The following is a 14,759-nucleotide window of genomic DNA, read 5'->3' on the forward strand; positions in this document are numbered from 1 at the left end:
ATGTATAATTTTGTAAATATAAATCTTCCTTTGGGCCGACTAATACTTACATAAATATATACATTTACACTTTATTTAATACCTTAATAATATCTCAATATGTCAAATAAAATTAAATTCAAATATCAGAGGTCACTTTGGTGACATATAATTTAAATTTAATTTAATTTGAAATAATAGATATTAATAAAACTCATACAATCCAATTAAAATTTTAAATCAATATTATAAAATAATAATTTTATTATTATTATTATTTAATTATAATTATTTTATCCAAATAATTAAATTGGATTGTAAAGTTTAAATGGGCCCATGATAGGATGGTCCACATGTGGCCCACATATAGTGTAGGATTTGGAATTTCCAAATGCATTGATTTCTTTCCTTTTTGCAAGTGATCTAACGGTTGTTTTTTTTTTTAATTAAAACCCAAAATCGTTGCCAAAACTGACGCAACTACTCATCGTTGCCAAAACCAATGCAACTGCTTCACCGCCGATGTAACTTTATAAAAACAACTTATTCATTGTGTTTTTTTTTTCAACACCAAATTGAAGGCAGTTTTTGGCAGCGACAGTGATTTCCGACAACGATTTTGATGATCACTTGCCTCATCATGATCGCTTGTCGTGGGTCACTTATGCCGTAAAAAATCGACCTGGATTTGGTCGATTTATTCCATATTTCGACGGCCAAATTCCAAAATCAAATTTCTCCATGTCCGACGATGAACAAGCGGATGAAAAACAGAACAGAACAGTAGGCGTATGAACAACCAAAATAGAATAATTTCTTGAGAATTTGGAATAACCTGGCTCTGATACCATTGTAAGAAAAATCGATAGGGAAATCTCAACACAAAACCCTAAACTCTACTCAATTCTCAAGAAATCACAAGCATAATAATCAGAATTGCGGAAGCATACCAGAACTCATGGTTTGCAGTCGATCTTGAGCAATGATCTTCAATTTACAGATTTTCTTAAGAATCCAGAGAGTTTTGTCGATGGGGAACAAAACTGAAGCGTCGTTCTGCAAACTGGGACCATAACCCCTTTTATAATTATCCAAATTTGCTTATTTCTAATTTGACCCCTCAACAAATTAGAAATTACACATGTGGTATCCACACTATTATATTCATGACAATTAAGCCCTTAAGTCAAATTCTTTAATCATAATTTTGACCACATTAATTTTTGACTTATTTAATTGATGACATGACATTTATAATTACAATTATGATCCCAAAATTCTAATATCCGTAACTTCTTCTCTGTTTCCAGAGACACTTCAATGCTCCCTCTGGAAATGACCCAGTCGCCTTCGACTTGACCTCCATCCTCTTCTGCAACGAAAGATTAAGATCCTGCTTCTCAGAGTGACTTAACACTGCAGACACCATGTGCCACGGTCCATCTTGAAGCCCAAGGACAACCTTCTGGTGATCTTCGAGGAGCACGGAGGGAAGCCAGAGGACATAAAGATATATCGTGACAGTCAAGAGAGACAACATCTGTACCTTCATCTCAGAAAGCCACTCAGCACGGAGGAAAGCCGCTGACGATGCTCTAACTCAAATTAAACATTATATTCATTAGATAACTCGATAGAACTAGACGGCCATCTAAAATATATTATATATGTAGGGGAAGAACTTCATTGAGAAAATTTCATGCTAAATCACTAAGAATTCACCAATAAACTAAAAGTATTATAAGCACATCTGGATATCTATTTCTGATGATGAAATTCAAAAAATAGAGGGACCTCACCGCTTAATTTCGAGGCTATGACTGTTTTACATTTGATATTTTTATTTTAGTCCATTATATAAATAAAAATTACTCTCTAATCTCTACACATTAAAGGTTTAGATCATTTTTACTTGGATTTATACATATTTAACAGTCCATAATGCATAATTATTCATATAAAAGCCCATCTTTTAAATTATTTGTTTTATTTTAATTTTAATTAAATATTTATCTAATAAATCAAATTTATATTATTTTTTAACATATTCTCAATAATCTAAGATTAGAAAATTTTATAAATTACTATGTTTTATTTTTTTATTACATATAAATGAATTCTAAAATTGGTTTTTTAAAAATAACAATAATCATGTATACGCATCAAAAGATTTAAAATTGTTTTTAATGTTTAAAAGATAAAAGTGTTTTAAAATTCTAAATATGTTAAATTCGAATTCCTCTTCAATTAATTTTAAATTTTTAAAATTTAATTTGCTTTAATTTTTAATAAATTTATTTTTTACAATTTATTTCTATATTATCTATGTAGCGCACGTGAGGATAGACTTGTTACTTTTAAAACTATATGATCTCATACACCTTTCCATTACAAAACAAAAAACAAAAAACGTCTCATTAGGGTCGTACCAGTTTGGCATAAATAGAACAGGAGGCAAATTTCATAATGTAGTCTAGTACACCACCATACACACGCGTTGAAGCGACAGAAAAGAATCCTATTTCGTCACATTCACCAATTTATAGTTCTCCTCAGACAAACCATCGTTACGACAGAAACAGAAGCTTCTAAAGTTATCTAAAATTTACTGATTTCGACAAAATAGTTGGGTTTTGAGTTCATTTACAGCATTCATATTACGACCAGGGAGGATGCAGAATGGTAGCAGAACACCACATGCAACAGCAAGCAATGTGGAGTAGACGATCAGTGAGCGCTAACTAGGAAGGGGTGTTGGCAAACACCGCATTCGATCGTCTCGGAACCTGAAGCAGGAACTTGCACCTGAAATCAAGTTAGATACAAAACAATCAGTCCTAGTGCCACCTCAATAGAAGGTTCAAATGTACTCAGACCTGAAGGTGGACTGTGCAGATGGGGCATGCTACTTCTTTCATTCGCTTCCCACCGCTGTCGCTGGTCTTTGTGCCTAAATGAAGATTAACCAGAACATGAAATTAGACTGGATCATGTTTCATGGGGCAATGTCTCATACCAGGAAACAAAAGTGTACCTGATTTGCGGTTTTTGTCCATTTCCTCCTGTTGAGAAGTACATTCAAAACATAAAAAATGTCAAAGTAAGTTTCTATTAAAAGTTGATTATTACTAAGACAGCAAATAGTGTGCTCATTTTATCCAGGCATATACACATTAATTTTATCTAGCATGGTTCAAAGCATTTATGTCTAGAAATATGATACTGATGCCGTGAGCTGCAATTACAACACATCTGTCTCTAGTAGGTTAATCATAATTAAACCTACATTATCTATTCATAATCATGCTTAAGGACAATAGCAACAAAAGAAGCTGCACCTGAAGTTTCCGTGCAAGATCTTCATGGCTCTGTCCAACAGGTTTGCTGGCAACTTCTTTTGCATTGGTTAACCTTCGGGTAACTTCTGCCTACACAAATTACAGAAAAGAGCCAAATACCATAGACGAAAACCACAGGTTCTAAGTTAATGCTTTAGTAATGAATGCTTAAGTGAAAAACTGATTAAACATTACAACTACATAATCATACAGTAAAATCTGTTGTATGTTATGTGGGTAAGATCACCCACTAACTTTGCAAATTGTTGGATGTGCGACACATGTACAATGCAGGATTTATCAAGTTGGAACAGTTACCCACCAAAAGGAACCGAGCTTAGAAATCCAGAAGCAGATAGGAATCCAGTTACATTGGCAGCAGAACAGAGTTGTAACAGGAAACAACCTTGCTTTGCTAGATCCTCTAGGCCGTGTATTATCATTGGCGGGGGACTTACTATGAGGTCTATGAAAGGGGAGATATCCAATTAACTGGGAAAAGGGAAAAAAACTCTAGGCAATTGTGGAATCCTCACCTCAGACCCAATCTGGATCAGCCTTGGACCAGTCTTCTCACATTTCTGCACCTTGGAACCTCCCAGCATAGCCATTCAATCCAAACATCCATCTCTCACCAAAGACACAACCTCACCTTCACTTCGAACCACAAGAAACCTCCCATTTATTCACTATGCTCGAGCACTAACCAGCTACCCAAGCCAACTCCCCCTTGCCCGAACTGCAGGAATTTTGGACAAATAAAACCCCACTCCTAACTTAGCTTACTCAAATTCATTTTACCTCACTTGCTCCTCTAGCCAAGTTAATCAAGTCCGAGCCACATTCTGAAAGCCAGCAAACTTCTACAATCTGTTACAGATATTTTTAGCCTACTTTGCATTCTAAGACAGACAATTTTGTGAAGTGTGAGTTCTGTCAAAAGTTTGCCAAAGTGGCCTGGTACTCTCTATCTAGAGAGAGAGAGAGAGTACTTTTAAATTAAAATAAGATCAAAGAAACTACAAGACACATAAAGGACATAAGCAATAGTGATATAAAATTAGATAATTATATTTTCCTAAATTCCTGGGATGAAACTAGGAGGACAAAGTTAGCATACCATGCATCTATCACAAACTCGGACTTGTTGAGCATTTTCATCTGCAGTTAATGTGATTCTACCCTTAGTGCACTTATCACAGAAAATATCACCACAGTTCCTGCAATGGTGCTGAGAATAAAGGAAGGTTGGTTACAATACTCATGCAAAATTGTATGATCCAATGAAATTGAGATAAATCAGATAAAATTATCACCCTCCGGTTGAAGGCTCCAAAGTCTGATCCACATGATGTACACTTGGCAACAGCTTCATCTGGAACCTGAATTGATAGCAACATGCAAAAGTTTAGTTACAGATGATCATAACTATATGAACGCTAATAGCAGATCAGGATCAAGAGTACGACAGTAATTTAAAAGGTTGCAGTGTCCAGCTACCATCCAACTGTATGGATTTAATACATATGTTGCAAACAAGATGACTATTTGAGCGATTGATGTTCATAAGACAAGAAGAAACAGACTAATGAAAGACACAGTCATAGCAAATGGATATATCAGCTCACCATGCAGCTCAGAGGATATTCAAATGAGATTAACATGGTAATATAGAAGCAGCATACCCTTGATGGGTTTTATATTGCCATTTGAGGGGTAAAAAACTTAGGTTACAAAGAAGAGCATCTGAGTTTACCCAGTGATCTTTCTCTTCATTAGCAGGCTTTATCAAGTTCATCCAATCCACCAATCCTTTTTTTCTTTCAGCTGGTTGATCAGATACCTTGTCAGCATCAGCAGTTGACTTGCCCCTTATTAGGCTGTCACTTCCACCCATCTCCTTGAACTACATTGGGTTTTAGTTAGCTACTTTTACATCATAGAAACATATGCACGAATGGAGAGAGAGAGAGAAAAAAAAAAAGATAAGGCAATTAGGAAGAATTAAATATGAGAAATTTGTGTGATGAGGATTTATGAATTCAATTCACATTTTGTGCAAAAATTACGAAATTAAGAATCTTTAACTCATATTAGTGTATCTTGATTGTGACTAAATGTGTACTGCAAGAACAAAACAAAATATCAGTTCAAGTTAATCTCAAGTATTTGAGGTCAGCTGCATGGATTTTTATCTGCCATGGAACTTTATGCAAGCTCCACAACGGATGCTATGAATAATAAAGCTATCAGCTCATGCTGATCAAATACTATTTCTCCTATGAAAGATAAATACATTTTGTAGAAACCCTTGGCATATGACAAGATTGATAAAAAAAGTAATGAGATTATTCTAACAAAAAGTAACCTAAATCCTAGTGTAGAATAAGAAAAATATCATATATAGCAGACATGTCTTGTGTCCCAGCTATTTTGAAGGGTTTAAGGGAGGCAAACTCGGTTCAAGATATCCTGTACAATATATGACAACAGAGAATTTTACCCTTTCTAAAATATCGAACATCAAAATCAAGGTAAAACCGTCGTCTTAGAGCCAACCTGCACTGTAGCTGCTGTTACTGTGTCAAGTATAGTACTTGTGGTGTAACTATTTGACTGCAACCTAATTCGCCTGGGATCAATGTCAACTGAGCTCTTGGACCAAAAGACAAATGTAGTTGAATCCAACACCTAAATCAACACAAATGAAAATACCATAATTATGAAAAAATAATAATCAGACGTGACACTGAACTTGTATGAATGAACAGTTAAGAATTTTACTTCACATCTGCTCACTGTCTCCAGCGGGTAGATCCTCAAAGTTCTGTTGGTACTTGGGTCAAGCATACGAATTCCATCCAATCCAATCTGGAAAAGAAAGCATGAAAGAAAATCAAGGTAAAAAAATGATAAACTACACAGTCATTTTATTACAAAAACTTTAGAGTAATCTACAGAAACCAAAATTTTGTTGCAAATATTAGCAGCATGGTTAATTGTAAGGAAATTGGAAAGAAAGAAATAGGAAGAAGGGAAGAGAAATAAATCTTGAAGAATTAATATTTACTTCCAGCTTACTTGGGAGCATGGAAAACAGAAAAGAAAGTCAATTGATTTTTTAACTTTTAGAATGGAGTAAAGAAATAAAGTGCCTAAGGAAAGGCACAAAAAAATTAATTGGATAATTAAATCTCTCAAAGGTGTGTGCACGAATCCCGCCATGCAGGATCCGGGGAAAGGAAACATACCTTGCCTTTGGCAAGATAAAAAATAATTAAGGCTCCCCTTCGTGTATTATCCAAAACATAAATGATAAAAAATAATTAAATACAGACCATCTTGAAAAATATAATACACAAGACAAGCATTGCACATTCCAAATTCACCTAAAAGATATAACAAGTCTGCATATCGATTACAAAAGGTCGTTGATTGCTAATTACTGACCATCTTATATATCTATATCTATATATATATATATATATTAGTTTGTTATAAATATCCTTTTATTGATCCAAATCATCAAGGAATAAGGGATTTTCCAATATAAAAATCTCTACTAAAAAAATATTGAGGACTTCAACTTTGAGTGAGAAAGTTCAGAGTTAAGGAAGGGAGACAAGATGATAGCCAGGGTAAAAAAAAGTCATTCGAGAGGACAAGAGCCGTGAGCATTAGAAATGAGGGATGGGGGATGAAAGTGAGAAACACCAAAACTTTAATGTTTAGTAGTTACCATGTTTAAGGGGATAGTCACATTCCTCCAATTTTCTTTCTAAAAAAGTCCTTTTCTCCTTAATTTTCTTCCCTCTACTTTCTCAATTTCCTTTTCCCCTTCGAAATAAACACACAAAAATAAATAACATTCATGTCATTCATCTTCATCATCATCACGTTAGCCATGTTTTCCCCAATTATTTGCGGTAAGCTACACAAATTTTATCATCCTATCACTTGTAACCGTCAGCTCATAAATGTTAGTGCAATAAAAGGAGCATAAATAAGTGTCCATTCCTGACATGAACCATTAGCAGCATTCCACCTAGGTGACCAGACTACCACAACAAAATAGCTAACACTCATGTCCTCCATCATCATCAAGTTAGCCATGTTTCCCTAACTATTTGTGGTAAGCTCATCCTATTGACCTCTATGCAAAAATATATCACTAGTAACCATCAGCTCATAAATGCTAGTGCACAAAACGGAACATAAAGAAGTGTGTCTATTCCTGACACAAACCACTAGAATGCCACCTAGGTAACCAAACTACTGCAACCTGACTAAGATTATTGCTAGCTCGAGAAAGTGGCATTTTCTTTTTTAAAAAAGGGTTGATCCCAGATTTCTACTTCCTTGCCATGGGCATTAGGCCTAACCAAATCTTGTATCCATATCAAAATAAGATCAGATATTGGACCTTAAGATTTGATCTTCTTTCCATATTTGACATTGGCCATTTGTTTTGGTCTATCGACAATATCTAGTGTTGATACAACTGCAGTTTGTGTACATTTGCTAATCACCAAATAAGCAACTAGGTTTTTAGAAGGTGAAGTCCCATGTCTTCACTTTCCCAAGCCTGAAAAAACACCTCTAAGTAGTCCAAACCACTTTACAAAATGCCAAATTATTCTCCATTTAAACTCCTAAAATAAAAATGAAAATCCACATATATTTATGAATTTACAGATTTGCCCTTTCAAAATTTAATTTAGCAAATATCATGGTAGAACTTTAAATTATGCATAAATTATATAGATAAAGAAAAGTTTATCCTCTTTGAATAATAAAATCAGATAGCCATCAATTATGACTATAGAAGCAAGATTTCTACTGAATCAAGCTTTAATTTTTTATGTTGGTTTAGTATTTGGGGGGAGTACCATTCAAGTGTGCATAAAAGTTGAAGTTTGCATTAGAACTTGGCAGATTGTTTAAACATATGTTCATGGATTTTAATTGTGTTTCTCAAACTTTGAAATCACATTTTGAGCTCGTTCTTAACTAGCATTTCGATCCCTAACCAGAATAAAACATGCCATGCATGCTAGGTGTTGGTGCTAGTGGATGTGCCAAATGGTAGAAGAGGAAGAAAAGGGAGAAAGAGTGGAAGCTTCACCAACTTGCATGATTGTGATATGCTAAAGTACCTTGCCTTAATTAAGCATAAAACATGGCACGAAAGCTTCGCTGACTTTGCGCCACATCACGGAAGGCACAAAGCATTCATGTTGATCATGGTTTGCTGAAAAATTTTGCCTCAATCAAAACCTGAAACACCTCATGAAAGTTTTATCGATCTCACTCCACGTTGTGGACGTTTCACTGACCTAAGGGGACTCATGTCAATTATGGTCTACCAAAACACCTCATCTTGATCTACCAAAAACATCGCAAGGAAGCTTTGCCAACCTTTCACCACATCGCAAAAGCTCTGTCGACCTCAAAGGAAGCCTCCTACTATATCGGTGTTGTCATGGAAGCTCTGTGAGATGTTTTGTTGTCTCGGGTATGTTACACGTGTCAATTGGCAGGCAAACAAAATGTTTCACTCATGCTGACTAGCATGAAATGAAAATGCAAAATATTTCCTATAGAACTAGGTTCCTAGTGATATAACTTTCTATAGAACATAATGGACTCCCCAAATATTAAAGCAATATAATAAATCAAGGTTAAATTTAGTATACATTTATGCTATTATTATAAGGACAAACACTCTATTATGCATATAAAGAATTTTATAATCTAGCTTAATATGTGGATTTGTATCGTTTTAATTTTTAGACAATGTTATTTTGTTGTGAGAAAAAATCAAAAATCTTCATTAGGCCGTGGAAGCCAATGCTAAAAATGTCTAAATATATATGTATGGATCTCGGTCATATTTCTTATATGACTAGGTCTTTACCTTGTATAAAGCTCAATGAAGAGATAAGATCCATATAGTCGACTTAAATAGTTGAGACATCTTATTTTCATGGTGATGAATGTTATGCTATTTTAATTGTGAAGAAAGATGATTACAAGGAAATAAAATACATAACAGAGGTGATGGAGGTGAAGAAAGATGAAAGTAAATAACAGTTCGTGTATCACAATTGTCCAATATTGATAGCTATAATATATTATTAATGAAACTTAGCTCATGATAATGAAATTTATAAGGAATTCATACATGGTTTTGAATTTAATTCTAGCTTCACACAATAAAGAACCATTCTGCGGAGACATCAACATCAAAACATTGCCGATATCTCAGCATAAGAAACATGAAACTTTAGGCCTCTAACAACTAGTGAACTTGTAAAGGAGGCAAACAAAGATTTTTTTCCAAAAATTGATATAACTATAAATTAGCGATTAGCCACAAATAACTCTTCTTCCCTTTTTCTTCTTTTTCTTATTCAACCTCTTTATCTTCCAGATATTTTAAATCCTTTTTAACTATGCTTACAACTTGCTCAACTAAAGACCTACTAGTTGACTTTCAATACAGACATACCATCTTACCATATTTTCTCTCATTTTATAATCAGTTAAAACTACACCTATTTGCTGTCAGATATTATTATTATATTTAACCTTTTCTTGTGACATTACACATCCATGTCAAAATTCTTAATTGTAAACTAAATTTCATATTCATTATTTTCTAACAGCCAACATTTTGAACCATAGAATATGGTTAGGCATACAACAATTTCATAATTTTTTTAACTTAAAAACATAGAACCATAAGCTTTTCTCAATTTCAACCCATCACTCTTTAGCCTATTAATTATATCTTCACCGTTATTTCATTCTAGAATGATCTATCTGCGACATCTAAGCTTCTTGTAGAGATTTGAAGTACACCCATCTTTTAATTATTCCCTACTTCTCAGCATTGAGGTTATTTTGTTTACACTTACAGTAATCAAAATATAAAGGTCAGGAGTTGTGTTAGGCCAGCACAACTAGCATAAAGCAATGCCAAAAAAAGTTTTCATGATCTTAATTGTATTTATTACACATGATGCTGAGGATGACACCATAAGCAAAGAGTTGATTGCCTGCTTGGATAAATGAACCACAAAGGTAGCAAATCGGGAACGACACATTATATAGAACTAGTAGCACACATGATGATAAAAAAAAAATAGCTCGTATAATCAGTTAATGAAGCCACCCTGAAGCTTCAAGATTCCAATTTGACAGTGAATAATCAATTAATGATAAGAAAGGACGGTGATCCAAGGGTTGAGGGCAAACCTGGCAAAGTACGTCCATGGTGCTCTGACCGCCCCCTTCTGGCAGCAACTTCACCCGGAACTTCTGCACCCCATTTTTCACATCCTGATTTGTATCCACCTTTGGCACTGCCCTTACTATTTTCCCAAAGCTTCCCCCCTGCTTTTTCCCATCAGACGGGAAGCTTATCGACCTACCATAATCGTCAAATAGGGTAGGAGACTTGGTGGGTGCTGTTCCCCGGGCACCATAAGGCTCAGACCTCCCACCATCATACCGATACACACCATCATCCAGACCACTGTCTTGTGCACCAACATATATGTTCTGCTCATTGAAATCCTGACCAAAGCCCGATCGGCCAAGACCATACCCAGAGCCCATGCTTGCAGCGTATCTACCAGAATTTTCGTACTGCGAATCTTGCTCAGGCATAGAAGCAGAGCTTTGATAAAGAGCATTATAAGAAGGGTAAGAAGAGGTAAAGGCGGAACTTGGGTTGGGGGGAGAGCTGACCATGGAAGCAGGGTTAACAGGCGGCGCATAACTCCCAGCGGCCGAATGATTGGGGTCATAAGGATAAAATGGAACGGAAGAGGGAAGTTGGTGAGGATAGGGAGATGGAGGCGCCTCCGCCGGGTAGCGCGAGGGATTGTAAGAAGGGAAGGAGGAAAATTGGGGCGGGAACTGGGCGTGAGGTTGTCCATACGAAGGATCCGAAGGCATCAAACCCGGAGCGGACTCCGGATTCTGGGAAGCGGGAGGAGCGTAGGAGGCTACCGGGGCGGCGGCGTAGCCTGGAAAATCGGTCGAGAACGGTGGCGCCGAGGCGTATGCCTGTTGGATTGGATTGGACGGAGGGAATTCGGCGGGATTAGGGGTAGGGTTAGGGTTGTACGTCGGCGCCGCGTACTGGGGGGCGTAGAACGAGCCATAATCGCTGCCGTGCTGCATCGCGGCCGGGCGGTGCTCTTCAGATCGGAGATCGCAGGCGATCGGAGGAGTTGCCGGGAGGCCGAAGAGGGAATCAAACGGAGGAATCCGATCGATGATCTCGCCGAGAGGAATTCAGCTTTCGATCGGGTTGATGCGCGTCGCCCGGATATGCTTCGTCTGAAGGGGGAGAAGACGCAAAAAGCCCTTTTCATATAGGTCAGTGTTCCTGAGGTGCAACCAATCGTCACAAGGTCGTCTCAAGGTTTCATGAGGTCTTAGGCTAAAATTTTTTTAGACCTTTAATATATTTTTTTTAAATATAAAATTTTTCTCACCCTTTTTCATTCGGATTTGGGACCGACAACGACGGATTTAAAATTTTTTTTAAAATAAAATATTAATTTAAAAATATATTTTTATATAAAATTTAGTTTTCTAGCTATTAATTTAAAAATAGATTTTTATATAAAATTTAGTTTTCTAGCTTTTTGAGATGTAAAATTATTAATTAAATTTTTATATTTAAGTTTTGTTAATAATTTTTTTTCAATTGATAAAATTGCTAGATTATTTAATCTTTCTTGAGACATTGTTGAACGTAAATAAGACTTTATTAATTTTAATTTTGAAAAAACTTCTTTCTGCTGAAGCTACACTAACAGGTATAGTTAATAATATTCTATAAGCTATCCATGCATTAGAAAAGAATTTAATTTTTTTTATAAGGTTCAATACCTCAATTGTGGTTTTTAATTCTGAATTTATTATTTCTTTTAAAACTTTTAATTCTAAAAATAAATCTAAACCATTAATATCAGATAACATGTTATGTGTTAAATTTTTTTCAAGATTTAAATATTTTATTTTTAAAAAATTATCATCAAGTAATTTTAAGTTTTCTACATCATATAAAAAATTAAAATTATCTTCATATATTTTAAATTGTTCAAACCTACTTTGAAGTGAAAAAATAGCATGATCAATAATATAATTAAAATAATTAATTTTAAAAAATTCTTCAGGTGAAAGTTTCACCTCATTATTTGTATTTTCATCAAATCATTTATTTCTTCTAATTACATATTTTTCACGAAATTTTGGTTCTATATTCATTTCATTTGCAATCTCTTTTGCAGAAATTAAAGCAGATATGAATCCATTTTCCCTATAATTATTGAAAAAAGAAACAAGACCTTTTAACTGATCTAATGCAATAGCAATGTTCATATCTTTATATTGTAAAAATTTACTAACAGTATTAACTGCGAATAATATATCATACCAAATAACCATACCTAATAAAAATTTAAAATTTTTGAACTCATATGTTGCTAAAGAATTTGCTTCACTTTTTATTTTAGGATCATCACTAGTTTCTGCAAGTTTATATAAAGCTTCTCTTATTTGTGGAGCTTGATATTTTATTGCTTTAACACTTTCAAGATGACTTTCCTAACGTGTTTGTGATAATGGTTTAAGAGTTAAATTAGAAACATGATCTTGTAAAATTTTCTATCTTTTTGTAGAAGAAGAAAATAATGAGTAAATATGTTTGTATCACACCAAAAAATGTTATAGCACTAGGACAAGAATTAACCATATCACATAGTACTAAATTAAGACTATAATAACCACATGGTGTATAAAAAGCTCTAGAATTTATATCTAACAATCTCTTTTGTACGCCTTATTGTTTACCTTTTATATTAGCTCCATTATCATATTCTTGTCCTCTTATGTCATTTACATCAAGTTTAATTTTCTTTATTATATTAATAAGTGTATCAAAAACATCTTTTCCTCATGTATCATCTACTTTTAAAAATTCTATAAAATATTCTTATATTTTGATTAAACTTGTTGAAATATCTACATATCTTAATATAAGAGATATTTATTCTTGATGACTTAAATTTGGAGTACAATCAAGTATAACTGAAAAGTATTTTGCTTATTTTATTTTTTTAATTATAATACTTTTTATTTCATTTTTAAATATATTTATTAACTCGTATATTATGACTAAGATAATGATTATGAATTTCACCATTTTGAATATTTTTAAAGTGTTCTTGCAATATAAGATCAAATTCTACCATCATTTCAATTAAATATAAAAAATTTTCAATATTATCTTGATAAATCTTTTTATTTGTACTATAAAATGTCAAATTATTTTTTGTAAATTTTTTAACTGTAGCAATAATTCTTATTAATGCATTCTTTCCAATGTTCTTTTTCCTTGTTTATCTTTTCTTATAAATTTTGATCAATAGTTTCATTTTTAAACAATCTCATTTCAATATCAAACCAAATATTCATATTTATAATACGTTCACTACTTGTTTCATAACTTTTAAACTTGGCACTAAAATTTTTTCAATCTCGATATTTTTCGTTTGCTAATTGAATTATAATTAATTTTTGACTAAATAATTTATAACAAAATTAAAATACTTTATCTAATTCTTTTAAATATATTAGTCATTTCCTATCATATTTTTCTCCATTTGATAATTTTTTAATCTAATAAATAGTATAAAAATGTCTAGAATTTTCATCATTTGGAATTGAACTTTGGAAAAAAGATATTGATTCTAATTAGACTTTTTCAACTATAAATCTATTAAATTAAATTTATATTTATATTTTTTCATTATGTTTGATCATATATATTTTAAATAATAATTTTATCAATATTAATAAAATTTTTATCTTTAAAATCTATTAATTCTTCTTCTTTTAATTTGCTATTATATTCAACATTAATATGAATATTTAATGAATTAGATTTATGATCATTAAAAAAAGTTCTTGATGAATTTCTTTTTATCCTAAAATATTATCTTTTTTCATTTAAAATTTTAATTATTTTATTTTTTTACTTTTGATTTTTGGTACCTTGACTTATCTCTTTGGATATGTCAATTATGATATGTATGATTTGGTATCTAGTAGTAAATTTCTATGCATGTATATATTTGCCCTAGCATGCTTCTACTTGATACAGACTGTTTGCCTTTGTCTGATACTTGTTCTTAGATTAGGGATACATTGTTTCCTTTACTAGGCATTGATTTATTTCTGGTTATACCTTGCATGTATACCTAGACCTATGATACTCAGGGCATTTTGGCTTGGCCAATCTGGTGCATATTATCTGGAGGCATAGTTTGGTAGGATTGCATACATTAGTGTCAAGTATCATCCTTGCATTATTGCATGCTAGCGATCATCGGCTCCTCCTTGATAGTCGTAGTCTGAGAT

The 14,759-nt window shown here is 33.4% G+C and overlaps 1 protein-coding gene across 1 annotated transcript; it reads right to left on the reverse strand.

Moving 5' to 3' along the window:
- Positions 1–2,424: 2,424 nt before the first annotated feature.
- Positions 2,425–11,652, reverse strand: LOC141828873 (protein FREE1-like). The gene is made up of 10 exons (XM_074716260.1): positions 10,578–11,652; positions 6,102–6,188; positions 5,877–6,008; positions 5,074–5,223; positions 4,634–4,699; positions 4,438–4,548; positions 3,318–3,407; positions 3,014–3,041; positions 2,856–2,929; positions 2,425–2,784 (listed from the first exon to the last, which is right to left on the reverse strand). Exons 1-10 carry the CDS (start codon positions 11,508–11,510, stop codon positions 2,707–2,709), a joined length of 1,749 nt encoding a protein of 582 aa, XP_074572361.1. The 5' UTR covers positions 11,511–11,652; the 3' UTR covers positions 2,425–2,706.
- Positions 11,653–14,759: the final 3,107 nt, after the last annotated feature.

Source organism: Curcuma longa, chromosome 5 (genome assembly GCF_044706935.1).
Source record: "Curcuma longa cultivar G26 ecotype Majalengka, Jawa Barat chromosome 5, ITB_CL_G26_1.1, whole genome shotgun sequence".
In the NCBI taxonomy this organism is placed as follows: domain Eukaryota; kingdom Viridiplantae; phylum Streptophyta; class Magnoliopsida; order Zingiberales; family Zingiberaceae; genus Curcuma; species Curcuma longa.